Raw genomic sequence first — 14,166 nt, 5'->3', positions numbered from 1 at the left:
CGGAAACTGGTAGTGTAGGTGCAGAAACTTCCCATATAAACAACCAGATAAGAACAGTCAACATTGTTTTCACATTTCAATTAGGTTTTTTAATTTTCCCACTCCACTATCCAGCAATGTTCAAACTGGTTTTACCCAGTGTGGCTGCCTAACCAAGACAGAATCTAAGAGAAAGTTAAAACCAGTTGATCCAATCAGTGCATCATTTTGCTTTCTCAGCTTTTTACTGTCATGCTGCGGACACTCCGGCACATTAACGAGCTATAACACACAGCTACGGCTTTTCTCACTATTGTAATCAGACCCTTGAGTAAGGTCCTTGTTAGCTGATGCACAATAAGCTCCAGTCTAATGAAGTGTAAACCAGATAGGAGGGAGCTCTAAGCGGGAGTTTAGATGAATATGACCGGCAGGCTTGGAGAGCAAGGCAGAACTCAATCCTAATGTTGTTAGCCAGGAGGTCATTCCTTTCTGTATCACCCTTGCTCAGTTTATCAGCACTTCATAATGTGAAGGATGTAAGGGCAGAGTGTTAAAAGTGAGGATCACCCTTAAGTGCGAGAACTCTTCAAGTGTGAATAAAGTGAGAAGTGGGTTGAGAATGAGTACGATGTTTGATTTCTACTTTTCTGGAGTTATAACAGACCTACTCCGACTAACAGACAGACCTGTTCTATGTGTCGGTTTATCCTTTATGTGAAAAACGTCTATCTTTCTCCTCTGTACATTACCAGTCTAATTGTAACTTTTGCCTGGAGAAATTTTCCTCTGCTCTCACTCGTTCAGCTATTCCTATTGCTGCTGACGACCATTTCATGTGTAGGAGGTCAGCTTTCTTTAGCCTTATTTTACACTTTTAATTTAACCAGAATTGCAAAATAGATTTTTCCCTCTAATCACTGACTGTAATTTGCAATTTCATTTTGCTGTGAAAATGCATAATCATCATCATTCATTCCAGCAGGTTATTGGAAAACAAACAGCATTCATATCCAACCATCTCATATGTTAACTTGTTTGAATCCATTATGATGCATATATAATGCATTATCTTCTGGTAACCCAGAGAAAGTGCTATCATGCCTTGATAGCTTTTTCCCATTGCCATATGAACTAGACCTGATGTGTTTGCTTGCACATCTGTGCACAAACACACAAATTAACCCTTCACATGTTTCTCTTTTAGCCAACGCTGGGGCCTGTTATCCTAAGCAAGGTAACTCACCGGGCGAATGGCTCCCTGCTTTTTTGTCCCCTCCTAAGTTCATTGCTATTCCAGTCACATATTTTATGTGTAACCATCTTCTTCCGCCTGTCTTTGTTCTCTTCCTGTCTGATTTCCACCTTGGGCTGCATTGCTTGTCAGATTGAGCACTGATATAAAGGCCACGTGCTGTCAGAGTGATGGGAGTCCTTAAAATGGACAGAAGGAACAGAGAGATAGTGAGAACATGTAAAGAAATTGTCAGCGGGTGACGGGTGACTGAGGGAATGATGGGGAGAAGTTGCTGAGAAAAGTAAGACAGAGTAATGATAGAAATGATGTACCTGTTCCTACATGTTCCCACATGACTTTCAATCACTTTAATGCCAAAAAATTTCTTTTTGCCTGTTTTTTAAATAAAAAAAATGAAAGACACTTAAAGACAAACAGGCATATCAGAACAAAATAACCTACCTGAAAACAAATTCAGCTATAGCCCCTGCCTTTGATCTATTGTAGAAGCACTTTACTTTTCTCATTTTTCTTCCCCCTTAGAACTTGAAATCAATAATTCTGCAAGAAACTGCTATGTCCTGGTGGCAAATAGTCTAACATCCCACCCCATTTCTCTCTCTTTCTCTCTCCTGTCCCCGTTTTTCCTCTCTGCTCCCCTCTGCTTCACTTGTTTCCACCTGTGTGTGTCTGCTGCGTGTCTGTATGTCTCCACCCTGAAATGTTCCTGGATGCGGATTTGGGTGGCAATTTGCCTCTCATCCGTACACGTTCCGCCTCCTTCCTCTTACCTCTTTATTCCTTTTCCTCATCCCTCCTTCTCCTTCTCCTCCTCCATCCTCATCCTTTAGATCCTGAGCGTGGCGGCAGTCACATGATCTCTACAGATGACCTGGAGTATCCACGAGAGTACAGGACGCTGGGGAACAGCGGCCGGCGTTTCTCCAATGTCGGCTTGGTGCACACATCTGAGCACCGCCACACTGTCAGCGCTGCACAGAGTCTGGAGGCCCTGACCAACCTGCATAAGGCTGACATGGAACGGAAGAGGGACGCCTTTATGGATCACCTGAAGAGTAAATACCAACAGCAGCAGCAACAGCAGCAGCAGCAGCAGCAGCTGCAGCATCCGCACCACAGCCCCCACCACAACCCACCATCACCCTCACCATCCCATGCCAGCATGAGGGGCTCCTCGGATCGATCTGCTAGAGAACAGGTAATAATATTTGTTACATATTTTTTACTGATGCCCTGAATATGTTTTTATAATTGTGTTAACTTGTGACTTAAGGCAGATGCAAAAGTGTCTACAATTCCAATTATTTCCTGATACACTATTGTCAGCTTTTTAGCTGTTTGTGAATTATATCACTGTTAGTCTAACAATAGTCCATGCTATACCACACTAAACAGAATTGCACTGGAGAATTAAAGCAGCTGTTTTTAGTTGATGAGTCCAGATTCAAGAATTCAGATAATGGCTCTAATCTAGGGAGTATCAGGTTGACGTATCAAAGTTTCTAACTTTAAGGGAATATATTATGCAAAATTCACATTTTGCATATTTTTATACTTTCATTTGGGTTTCTACTGCTTCTAAAAACAGCCCAAGTGCTTTAAAAACCCCAGCTGGTTTGTGACAATAAGTTTAAAAATCAGAATTTTGAAATTACAAGTTTCAAAAACCTTCCGAATGTAACGTCACAAATCAGCAAGCACTGCCTTTCACCTAGCAACCCCAGAAAAGCCCTGCCTGGAGCAACCCAAGCTGAGCTCCAGGACATTTGGTTAGCTGGTTTTACTGCTGTGTGCGCTGTACGATGGCTGGTGGAAAAGATAAGTGTTTTGTTGTTAATTTACTATTCAGAAACCACTTGTTGCATTCTTGTTGGTTGTGCCGGAGGCTCTACTTCTGCTTTTCAAATGTAGATGGTTGTGTAATTATGCATTTGCCTTCAGCCATTTTCACAGTCAAGTGTAAATGCTGGCAGAACTTAGCAGACTAAATCTCATTTTCTAAGAATGATTTTGTGCAAAAAATTTTATGAACATGCTTTGTATATCTCATAGACCTATCCTAACCAGACCAAGGAAGCCTAATAGGTCACCTACCATGTTATTGTTGTTCTAAATTTGACTTTGCCAGCCACACCCTAGTCAGTGTTTAGGAACTGCAGCCCTTCTCCTGTTCATGACCTTTTTTTAGCCATCTTTGCAATGATTATTACTGCTGACTGTTTGGTGCTGCATCTTTCTGGCTCTCTCTGCCACACTTTGTTCACTACCAGTGTAGAGCAAGCTGCACAGAATGTAACAGTGACACTGAAAAAAATATTTTTGGATATTTGAAGTTTAGCCCTAAAGGGACATTTTGACCGTGACCAAGAACAGCAATTTTATTTACCCTGACAATTTTTTGCAAGAATTTTCACTCTGAAGTCCAACACAGGATTATTATTCGGCAGATATGGAGCAGGCAACTCCTCGCTCCACAGCAGTGACGAGTGAGGTCTTACTAAGATGCTGCAAATAGGAATTGACAGATGATTCTATTACAGTGACTACGTTTTATGGCTTATTTAGATTCACTACAAACTCGATAGAATAAGTTAACCGTAACAAAGTTTAAAGGGATTTTGTCAAAGCAAATTTACCATGTTCTCTGTAGAGGCACAAGATGAGAAAACTCTCGTCGGGATTAGAACCGGACTATTATCACTAAGAAAATTTGTAATACTCACAGATATTTCATAAATAAGACACAGAGAGACATCTTGTGATCAGTAGTGCCTCCTTCTTCTCTCCAAAGAATTTTGTGTCTCTGGGTCCAGCGATCTTTAAGTTGTGCTTCTGTCAACTTCAAGCAAGCTTCCATCTCCATATGACCACTTTAATGTTAAGTACTGGTTAGTGGAGTCCATAAGCAAAGTGCAGTCCATAACCTTCTGGTGATATTCCTATCTACAAGAAGGGACTCTGCCTATGAGGTTTTTTTTATACTTCTCTTGACTCCGATGTATAAGGCAGCCATATTTAGGAAGGGCCAAGTGGCTCCAAATTTTTTCCACTTCCAATTAATGGAGGTCAAATTCCATTGTCCCAAAATGTTTTTTGTTCACTAGATTTGTGTTTTGAAACAATCAAGTCTCAGGGGGTCTAAGGACAGTTTCTTTATCTTTATTGCTTGGTGTTTTCTAAGTAAAGTCCAGTCAGCTGAACTCACCACAGATTGACTTAAAGTTGCAGAAAGTTGTGAAGTGTGATCAGTACAAAACAGATTATGACTGTGAAGGAAATGCTTTTGTTATATCACCGTTGTTATTATTCTGTTTAATGAATTTGCATAAAAGGTACATTTTTTGTTGCCCCAGGTTGGCTAGTGTAGATGCTTCAGCTCTATAATTACTTTTTGTCTATTTTTATACTGTTGAGATGTCGTATTTATTTTTCTGTGCATCAAAGACACTTAGATTGTTTTCACACTTTATAGTTTGGTAGACTTTGGACAATTTGTAACACTTTTAGCTGGAATGGTTTGCTTTCACACCGCACAGTGTCAAACACTTTGAAAATCATATTTACCCCATCGCCTGTGGTGACTCTGGATCAAGATCCACTAAAGGAAATATGATTACCTCTAAAGAAGACATGACCACAATTTCCTTCCTCATGAAATGTTAACAAAAATGGAGTGCCGTTAGATTTTAGCGATTGTACGACTTCTTGTTTGTCTTTGGCAAAGGCGCACAAGCCATTTCTCCTGCTAGCGCTAGATTAGCGAGTGTGTTTTGCTTGTATTTAAACAGATTGCCCTGCACTATATCCTTCTTCATTCTTTGGGAGCAACCTCTGGTCAGCTTGGCATTCATATATGCTTCCAAACCACACCAGAGTTCACTTCAACCGAAGCTACTGTAGACCTCGGTTTCATGCACACCAGAGTTCACATTTTTGGTCTGCATCAGAGTTTGATTGCAAATTCACACCTCCCCAAATGAACTGGACTTCCTAGGCAAACAAACTAGATTTTGGTTAAGGCAAACTTAACAGGGCTGATGTGACTGCACCCTTAGTTTTTATGATACATTGCAAGAATTTTTATACCGTATCTGTCTGTAGCTCAAGTATTAGCTAGTTTCTGCTTGGCAGATCCTGCAAAGTGTTACCTTTGGGGAACAAAACTGGATCCCGTGAAGTGAAGGAAGACATATTTAAGCATTTAAATGATTTTTGTCCCTTTGAAGTGTAGTTTATGTAAGAACCAGTTTCACAGTTTCCGTCCCTGCAGCAAACATGCAAACGGCATGCAAGCGCTGCTGCTGTATGTAAATTTGGGAAAATTCAGGCATAATGACGTGACAGAAAAGCACATGAGGGAAGAGGAGAGAGAATGAAAGGGATTGAGAGAGAGAGTTGGGTGGGTGAACGACAGGTGGAGTCCGGGTTGCCTTGGGAACCACTCCCATATAAGGCACAAAGGGATATCGCATTGCAAAGGTCAGGTTGTGTGGAGAAGAAAGAATGGGACAATGATGAAGACAGAAATGAATGACGAGTGGAGGGACAGCATGGTGAGCAGACGGATCCTGAAGTGACAGGGCATTTTCACTGCACCAGGGAGGGAGCAGCAGACTCCAGGATTCCTTGTAATCTTTCTCGTAGAGGGAAGCCAGAAGGGGGCGGGGGTTGGTGGTCGCAGTCAAGCAGTCCACTGACCAATTAACCAGCACCAGCAGGACCCGACCGCCCAACTGTGAAGGAGTTAATCGGCTGGTGTTGTAATGAATTAAATAAAAAAGAGTTTCCGCCGCATGTGCAATTGTAGAGCGAGACGGGGAAAGAGAGGGACTGAATGAGGAAGAGGGAGATTTGTAAGAGAAGCAGAGGGAGGGAGAGACGGGCAAACAGAAAAAAAATGCGCTGAGGATTTTCTGCACCTGATGGACAGTCTGGGGTGACTGGAGTCTTGGACAGGCACAGGTGCTCTGCAGGTGAGATTTAACTGGGAGCTGGAAGCTGTTGCAGAGAAGTGTGTATGCGAGCGTGTGTGTGGGATAAGAATGTGCCAGCTGGGATTAGATTCCACGCCTGTTATGTTTGTTGTGGTTGTTGTAGTGACAGAGTGCATATGCCTCAGCAGGCGGAAACCCACAGCAGACGAAAGCTGAGGGGACGATAGTAAAAGCTGTGCACAAAGCTTTCCGTGTCTCCCTTCGAGCATGGGGTTGATTTTCTATGCAGATATTATCTTTGTTTTTAGAATAGGTAGCAAAAGCTGCTGTTGTGTTGCAACTAAACTGGACCAGAGGATGATTTAGGGTGCATGAGTAAGAATGAGTGAGATGGAGGGGAGGGGGGTGCAGAGAAGATGACGACATGAGAAAGAGTGGAGGAGGGAAGGGAGGGAGTAAAGAGTCTGCTTTACATGCAGGTCAGGTAACGCAGCGCGCCACTCTTTGAGGCTACGTTTCTCCGCTGGACTCCACTTGCACGTGTCTGTGTGAGTGTTTAATTGTGCAGCTGATTCTCAAATTTTTGAAGTGAGAGTTGCATTTGACCCCTCAGTTCTAAGTTTAATCTGACATCTTAAATAGACCGCAGTAATTATCTGCTTAAGGCATAAAGTGACATAAGAAGCTGCTTGTAGATTTCCAGCAAAGCATGGAATAAGTTGTTAAATGTGCTCTTACCGCAGAAAATGTTTTTTAATTGCATGGTTGTCAGGGGTAACATAATCAAATAAACCCTCTCCAGTTTGCTTTTGTAGTATTTACAACTCAAAGTCCAAGCTGTGTTTATCTGCCTCTGTCAGCAAAGCGGGTAGAAAGGATTAGATATGTTTACCTTAGCATCACAAGTGCACATTATTAATGCAACAGACGCTGCCAAAGACAGATGCACAAAACCACAAATTTCTTCTCCACCATTGAAGCTGGTCTCTCTGACATATTTTGTCTTGCGGGTAAGAACAAAATCATTCTTCTTAGTGTCATAACAAATTAATTGCATTTATTTACAACATTAAAATGATGCCCTTGGGCTCCCCGCAGATGACGAAACCTTCTGGTTATGTTCAATATAACCAGATAGTCAAGGCCAGTTTACTTTTACTCTGGAGAGACCTCATGATTAGCTCGTCCCTGACACAGACCCATTGTCAATGACCCGTTAACCCCTAACGCAACCTCTCCTCAGAGAACATGATATTATTAACAAATTCATCCATCCAGTGGGTTTTAAAATAGCTTATTTACACTTGTTGAACCAATGCTTGAGGAGCATAAAAAATACATTTTTGTATTCAACAACAGCAACCAAAAACATTTGAAAAATACAAACAGCACAGCTGGCAGGAATATAGCGTTTTTTCACAGCGTTACATCAAAGCATTGTCTTTCATTCTAGCGGCTATGACATTTGTCAGGAGTCATTTATATGCTAAAGGAGAAAGAAGCGTGGGTTGAAATTTTTATGTCTTTTTTTGGCATATGTCTAAGCCTACATGTTCACATACCTCTAATATTAAAGTACTGTATAAGGTACAGCTGGATTTCTCAGTTAATCTGCTGCGTCTTTGTTTCCAGGTTGTTGAATTTCTTACTATTGCTGTAACATAATTATCAAAGCTCTGTTTTTTTTTTCCAGAAGACTCCTTTTTTAAAACAGAGTATATAACTGCAGCAACTGACTGAGCAAACTCACAAAAGAAGCAGCTTGACAGATAAACCTCGATGTCAAAGTAAGCTTAATTACAAAAAACATATATATGGAGGGGCTACTTAATGCTAAAATACTTTTGTCAGCGTTAAGTGCTGTTGTTTGCATTTTCATTATAAAATTAACACATTAATCAGAGTAAAACAACATTCATATTAGAAAAGTACATTGAAGTTGATATTTTTTTTTTGCTTTACTGTGTCTAAAATGTTGGAATATTCTGCTTAATACTGTCCAACTATTTTCTGCAAAACAGAAAGAAAACATCAACTAGTACTGAGTATTAATAAATCAGGTACACCTCTGAATTACCAAGCAGGTATTGCTGTTTTCAAAAATGCATTGCAGCCAGAAAAGTGCCAGACATGAGGTTTTCTAAAGCAGCACTGTGAGAATACATTTAATGAAAAGGATCTCCTGCTGTGAGGTGTTAGTATAAAACAACAAGACTTAATGATGTGCACCTCCCTTGTTCATAAACCTTCCCCCCAAAAAAACATCTGTCAAGTTTCATGGCTTGTGGAAAAATGTCAAAGTCACAGTTAAATTCTAATCTTATTGAACGTAAAGATTTTTAATAAACTAAACACTTGAAATAGGTTTATTCTCAGCATAAATACATATTTAATTTATGACTATATGTATATAATACATATATATATTGAAAACACACTGACTATCATAAATAAAAACATGCCTGTCACTTGTTTTAATCTTTTCTCAGGGTAATATGGACTTTAAAGAAGAGAAGCTGAATTGGGTGAATATTGCCTGCAGAGAAGAATAAAAGTGGAGTTGGAATTACAATTGAGATTTGTGAACTCTGCTCCATCTTTAATATTGCATATCGTCGACTTCAGATATTTCTTGGCCAGCAGTGACTATGTCTGGTTTTAACTGTGGGGTAATTATGGCTTATTTTAAGTCTTGTTTCCTTAGGCCTTTACGAATATGTCAGCACTTTTTATGCGATCTCCAAACAGCAGGAAGGGCAAACGTGCAGATGTTTGCTACCTTATTCAGTGTTGCAAATTAGCAGGTCAGCTTTGGGGGTTGTGATGAAAAGTGAGCAGCAGGTGGAAAGAGATTGGAAGAAACCAGAGAGCAAGAAGGGGACAAAATGGTTGTTTGCCAGTGGTGAAATCTGGGAGAAAAGCCAATGTTGCAAGGAGAGAATGGACTGCTGATTTTGTTTAGTATTGCTCTTTTCATTTCATTTATAATAACACAATCTCATATCAGGTTTTCAGTAACCTGATGCCTGCAAACTGAGCCTTTACCTCCATTATTGACCAGTCAGTGGTTGTGTTTTCCATATATGCTTTAAATGGACCTGTCAGCATTATACAGTAAATCCCAGGATAAAAAAAACAATCAGCAAGTTACATGATCGTTGGTACATTTCAACTAATGTTTTAAAAGTTTGCATTCTCTTGCATTTATTATGTATGATTCTTGAAAGAGTAATTTCTTTATCTTTCTCATCTTTCTTTCTTTTGTTCTTCATGAAACTCCACAGCAACAGCCCAACTACTGGAGCTTTAAGGTTAGTGCTCCTTGTCTAAGTGTGTTTGTCATTCTTCTTTCTGTTTTGTGTGTGTTTACGTCTGTGGCATCTTGTCCACCCCCAACCCACTTAATGTCCCTCCTGCTGCTCTTTTTTCACACCCTTCTTACTCCTGCAACATCTTTTCACTTTTTTGGACAGAGCTTGTGTGTGGTTGTGGCTTATGTGGTGACAAAAATGACAAGGGTGAAAACAACTTAAACTTCTTCATGTCAATTTAATTTGTAGACCTTCATGAATTCGTGACACGTCCGTTAGTTAGCATTACTGGCTGGAAACGTTTGACCGGCTGGTTGTATTATAGGCAGTGATGTAGAGCTATCAAATGTGTCTTTATGGAGTGGTTTTTGATGAGTTGAAATTGATCAGAGGAAAAAGCTGAAAGAATGAAATTAAAGCATCAGATTTCAAAATATTCAAGATCCAAAACTGTGTTGAAAAACACAGTGTTTTAGTTGATACACAGCTAAGAAGTTGATGTTTTTAACCCAACTAATTGATGATTAGATCTGAAGTATAATATAATTGCAAACTATTGTTTTATATTGTAAATTAAATGCTACTATTATGTAGTAGCATTTAATTTGTCGATAAAATCTGATCCTTTTCTGGTATTTGGTTTAATTATTTCAATGCTACTCAACCATTAAATGTAGTTTTAGCGGCCTACATCCCTGACATAAATTGCTGTTTCCTTTACCCCACATTACTTTAAGTTTGTGTATTTGTTTGACTGTTTTCTTAAATTGTGTGATTATTCAGAAAACAGTAAGATCTACATATACTGATATCAAAGGTGCTTCTGCAGAGATAGATTTTACCATGAAAACATCAAAAATATTTAGTGGGGAGAAGATTTGAAGATAATTTCTTATCATACACAATCTGCTTCGACACCTTTTATATTTGCAGGGCTTTCTGCAAAGTTTTCTTTCTAATCAGTGAAGCTCCAGAAACCCATGCCCTACTTCAGCATCCCACCAGCTCTAATCTAAGCTCAGCTTTCCACTCTTGTGCTTAGCTGAGAGTCCAGGGAGATTAAACAAAGGCTAAACTCAGCCGCTGTGAGGTTCCTGGAAGAAAATCTTGGAATATATTTCTATTTTTATCCAATAACATAATCTCAAACGAAAAAACTTTGAAAAAATATATTTTTAACTTGAGTACATTTATCTCCCACATGAGAAATTGATAGCTGTATCATTTTGTTTTCTACACACTCTGCATTCCTGTACTTTGAATAACTTCTTTTTTTAAAATTGTGAATAATTACTAGCTTTTTACTAAAGTATTTCTCAAGGCTAGAACCAACAAATAAATGTATCTTTAACCTCTTTCTTCTCTTGACAACTTGTTTATATCATCCAGGGTCATGGGCCTTTTCTTTTGATTTCATCTCTTCAGCTCATCAGACTTTGAGTAATATTTACAAACTCTTATAGTCATCTGACCAAGGCACAGTTAAACTATAAGGGTACTGGGTCATTGTTATTGTTTTCATCAAACAATAAATTGGAAAATGACAAAGAGCTCTCTTTGAGCAGTTCTCTTACATTAAGTTGTAGGGACTTTATTTTATCTACTGTACTTTGAATTATTATCCTCAATTTCTGTGCCAACAAAATTAAATTTCTGCATCCAGCTGTTTGTAACACAGTTCAAATTGTTTTAACATTTTAATAATTGCTATGACTGTAGATATAAATAAGTATGGCTCTGTGGCTTGTTTATTATGGAAAAAAAAAATAAAAATCACAAACATTGACTAATTATTTATCCTGTGCGATTATATATAAAATTAAAAAAAAAAATTCCCTTCTCACCCTCCGCGGGTGGTTCTTATCCTCTGAGCTCGGGTCCTCTACCAGAGGCCTGGGAGCTTGAGGGTTCTGCGCAGTATCTTGGCTGTGCCAAGGACTGCACATTTCTGGACTGAGATGTCTGATGTTGTTCCTGGGATCTGTTGTAGCCATTGGTCCAGTTTGGGGGTGACTGCCCCGAGGGCCCCGATGACCACAGGCACCACTGTGGTCTTCACCTTCCAGGCCCTCTCCAGTTCCTCCCTGAGGCCCTGGTATTTCTCTAGTTTCTCGTGCTCCTTTTTGCTGATGTTGCAGTCGCTTGGTATTGCTACATCTACCACAACGGCTTTCCTCTGTTATTTATCCACTACGACAATGTCTGGTTGGTTCGCCATTACCATCTTGTCTGTCTGGATCTGGAAGTCCCACAGGATCTTAGGTCTGGCGTTCTCCGTCACCTTTGGGGGTGTTTCCCACTTTGATCTCGGGGTTTCCAGTCCATATTCTGCACAGATGTTTCTGTACACTATGCCTGCAACTTGGTTATGTCGTTCCATGTATGCTTTGTATATATATATATATATATATATATATATATATATATATATATATATATATATATTGTTTTACTTTAATTTTGCCAGAAAAAATTCATCTGCAAAAATCACCCACAAATGTGGTGACCTTATGATGACCCAGGCCAAATTAATCAGCACTAAATTATGCCAAGCAGCTTCTAGCCAATCAAGTTTGGCTCCTTTGATCATGTGTCAGACAGTTAGCTAGTTAGCACAGCTAACTGTTAAGAGAAACATTTAACAAAAATGCGCCTTTTTGCCATGTTATATTTACAGTTTTAATCTAAACCTAATTTAAACCTTTCTGGTAAAAATATTTTAAAAAGACAGGAGGACATAAAATTTTCAATTTGAGTCTTCCAGGTCTATATAACTAATTCTGTCTGGAAATCTCAATCATCATCTCACCTCTTCTTGAAAATGCTATTTTTCTTCCTTTCCTTTCACATGCTCCATCAACTTACAATTTACTGGGATCTGGCAGAGCCATCATTTTCATGCATTGATGACTTCAGGTCGTCTGAAGAGAAATGACTCCATTATTATGAGGAAATTTTGTGTCCAGACGATTGGCTGCAAAGCTTGAAAAGTTGAGGTGAATTAATTGGACAGTTAAGAGTAAAATGGATGTGTGGTATGGATATATTAAGGAGCTCTTTTCTTTAAATTTTATTAAAAATTGAGAAAGTGCTGACTCATTGCAATTAACCGCACACAGATGCACTGCAAGCAAAGCATATGGATGAGACAAGAGCTTCTGTCAGCGGAGACTGAGGTGGAGGCAGATAATCTGACATCACTTGTCTCGGTGAGAAGCTTATGGAGGGATGGGAGAGAATCAGTGAGTGACATTGTGTAAAAGGCGTGGGAGGGAGACATAACTAGGGGTGAAAACAAACAGAAGCTTTTGAAGTACACCAAGATATTAGTTATCGGAAAAAACTGAGCAAGCTAGATATCAAAGGACTCATGGAAAAGTGGAGAAGTTCAAAGATTTGTCATTTTAAACATTTAGCCTAATACCCTGCAACTAACAAGTTTACGCGCATCAAGCTGTGCGACATTTCTCTTTTCAGTTTTATTCAATGGGGTGAGATTAGAAGTGGAGGCTACTTGCATCCATCATGTCATGAACCAGCCTCGAGGCCCTTACTGCAGTGCAGTTTAGACACACTGTCTCACCTGCTTGTTGAGTGCTTCACCTCAAATCAGCCACATACTAAAAAAGACACTACTGGATCACCATTGTCTGACACAGCACACAGTAATAACCCTTTTGGCTCTCGGCAATCAGGTTGTTTCAAACGTGATTGCCTCTCCAGCGCTATCAGCTGCAGTTTACGTGTTCTGGATATAAAATAAAGCGGACATATTGTATGTACATTCATCAGTACATCTTGGCTTGAAGGATTTACTTCACAACATGTAAAATTATGGTCTAGAAATAGTTAAACAAGCCGATTAAAATTTTTAGCAGCTGGATGTCAAATTTTTCGGGCAATTATGGGGGCATTGTGACCCTCAGCAAAACCGCTCGTCTGATGACAGCTGCTCTGACAGAAAATTAGATTTCCTAGGAGCAACTGTGGTTAAAATCTTTGCTTAATCTGTACAGTGAAAGTGAGGTGAAAGTGAGATAAATGGAGATTTAATTGACTCCCAAACCAATCTCAGTGTTTCACTTTCATCTACAGCACTGTGAAAATTATTACAAATGTTGTCCACTTATCCTTATTTGTAGGACGCAGGTTTCAAATAAGCACATTTATGATCGGTCAAAGACAACCTGAGTCAAAATGAACAAGCAATTTTTAATTTAGTTTATTTATAAAAGGAAAAAAACTTATCCAAAACAACCTGACCTTAAGTTAAAATTAGTAGAATTGATAACTCCCTCACTTACAGCAAAGTAGGCCCAGGGCATCACACTACCACCACTGTGTTTGACTCGCTGTGATATTCTTTTTATAAAATGTTGGGTTAGTTTTATATCAGATGTCATGGGACAGACACTTTTACATTTACTTTTGTCTCATTAGTCAGCAAAGTATTTTTCCAAAAGTAATCTAGACATTTTTGGGAAATGTGAGCTATGCCTTTGTGTGTTCTTCAGCCTTAGAAAATTCCACAGAGAATTTTTGTACAGTCTGTCTACAATAGAGAATACTGAATGCTGACCTTAAGGCAAGTTAGGTCTGGAGTGTTTTAGATGGTCTTCTGTTGTCATACAGGTTAGATTTAAGGGATCTATGTATTGTACAGGTCAGGTGGTAATGAGGCCAG

At 39.3% G+C, this 14,166-nt stretch overlaps 1 protein-coding gene across 13 annotated transcripts in view; it reads left to right on the top strand.

The window, feature by feature from the left end:
* srcin1a (SRC kinase signaling inhibitor 1a) overlaps positions 1-14,166 on the top strand; it is a 113,844-nt gene that overhangs the window by 58,760 nt on the left and 40,918 nt on the right. For 12 of the 13 annotated variants that reach the window (XM_028042749.1, XM_028042744.1, XM_028042752.1 and 9 more), the window contains exons 2-4: positions 1,187-1,216; positions 2,068-2,435; positions 9,456-9,482. In XM_028042749.1, coding sequence (XP_027898550.1) covers positions 1,187-1,216; positions 2,068-2,435; positions 9,456-9,482 — 425 coding nt within the window. Of the gene's footprint in view, positions 1-1,186; positions 1,217-2,067; positions 2,436-5,727; positions 6,211-9,455; positions 9,483-14,166 lie in introns of those variants that run through there. The other variant, XM_028042753.1, reaches the window with a different exon arrangement.

This window comes from Xiphophorus couchianus, chromosome 16 (assembly GCF_001444195.1).
Source record: "Xiphophorus couchianus chromosome 16, X_couchianus-1.0, whole genome shotgun sequence".
NCBI classification, from domain to species: Eukaryota; Metazoa; Chordata; class Actinopteri; order Cyprinodontiformes; family Poeciliidae; genus Xiphophorus; species Xiphophorus couchianus.
Note: the sequence above shows the minus strand (reverse complement) of the source record. Positions and strands in the feature narration are given on the sequence as shown.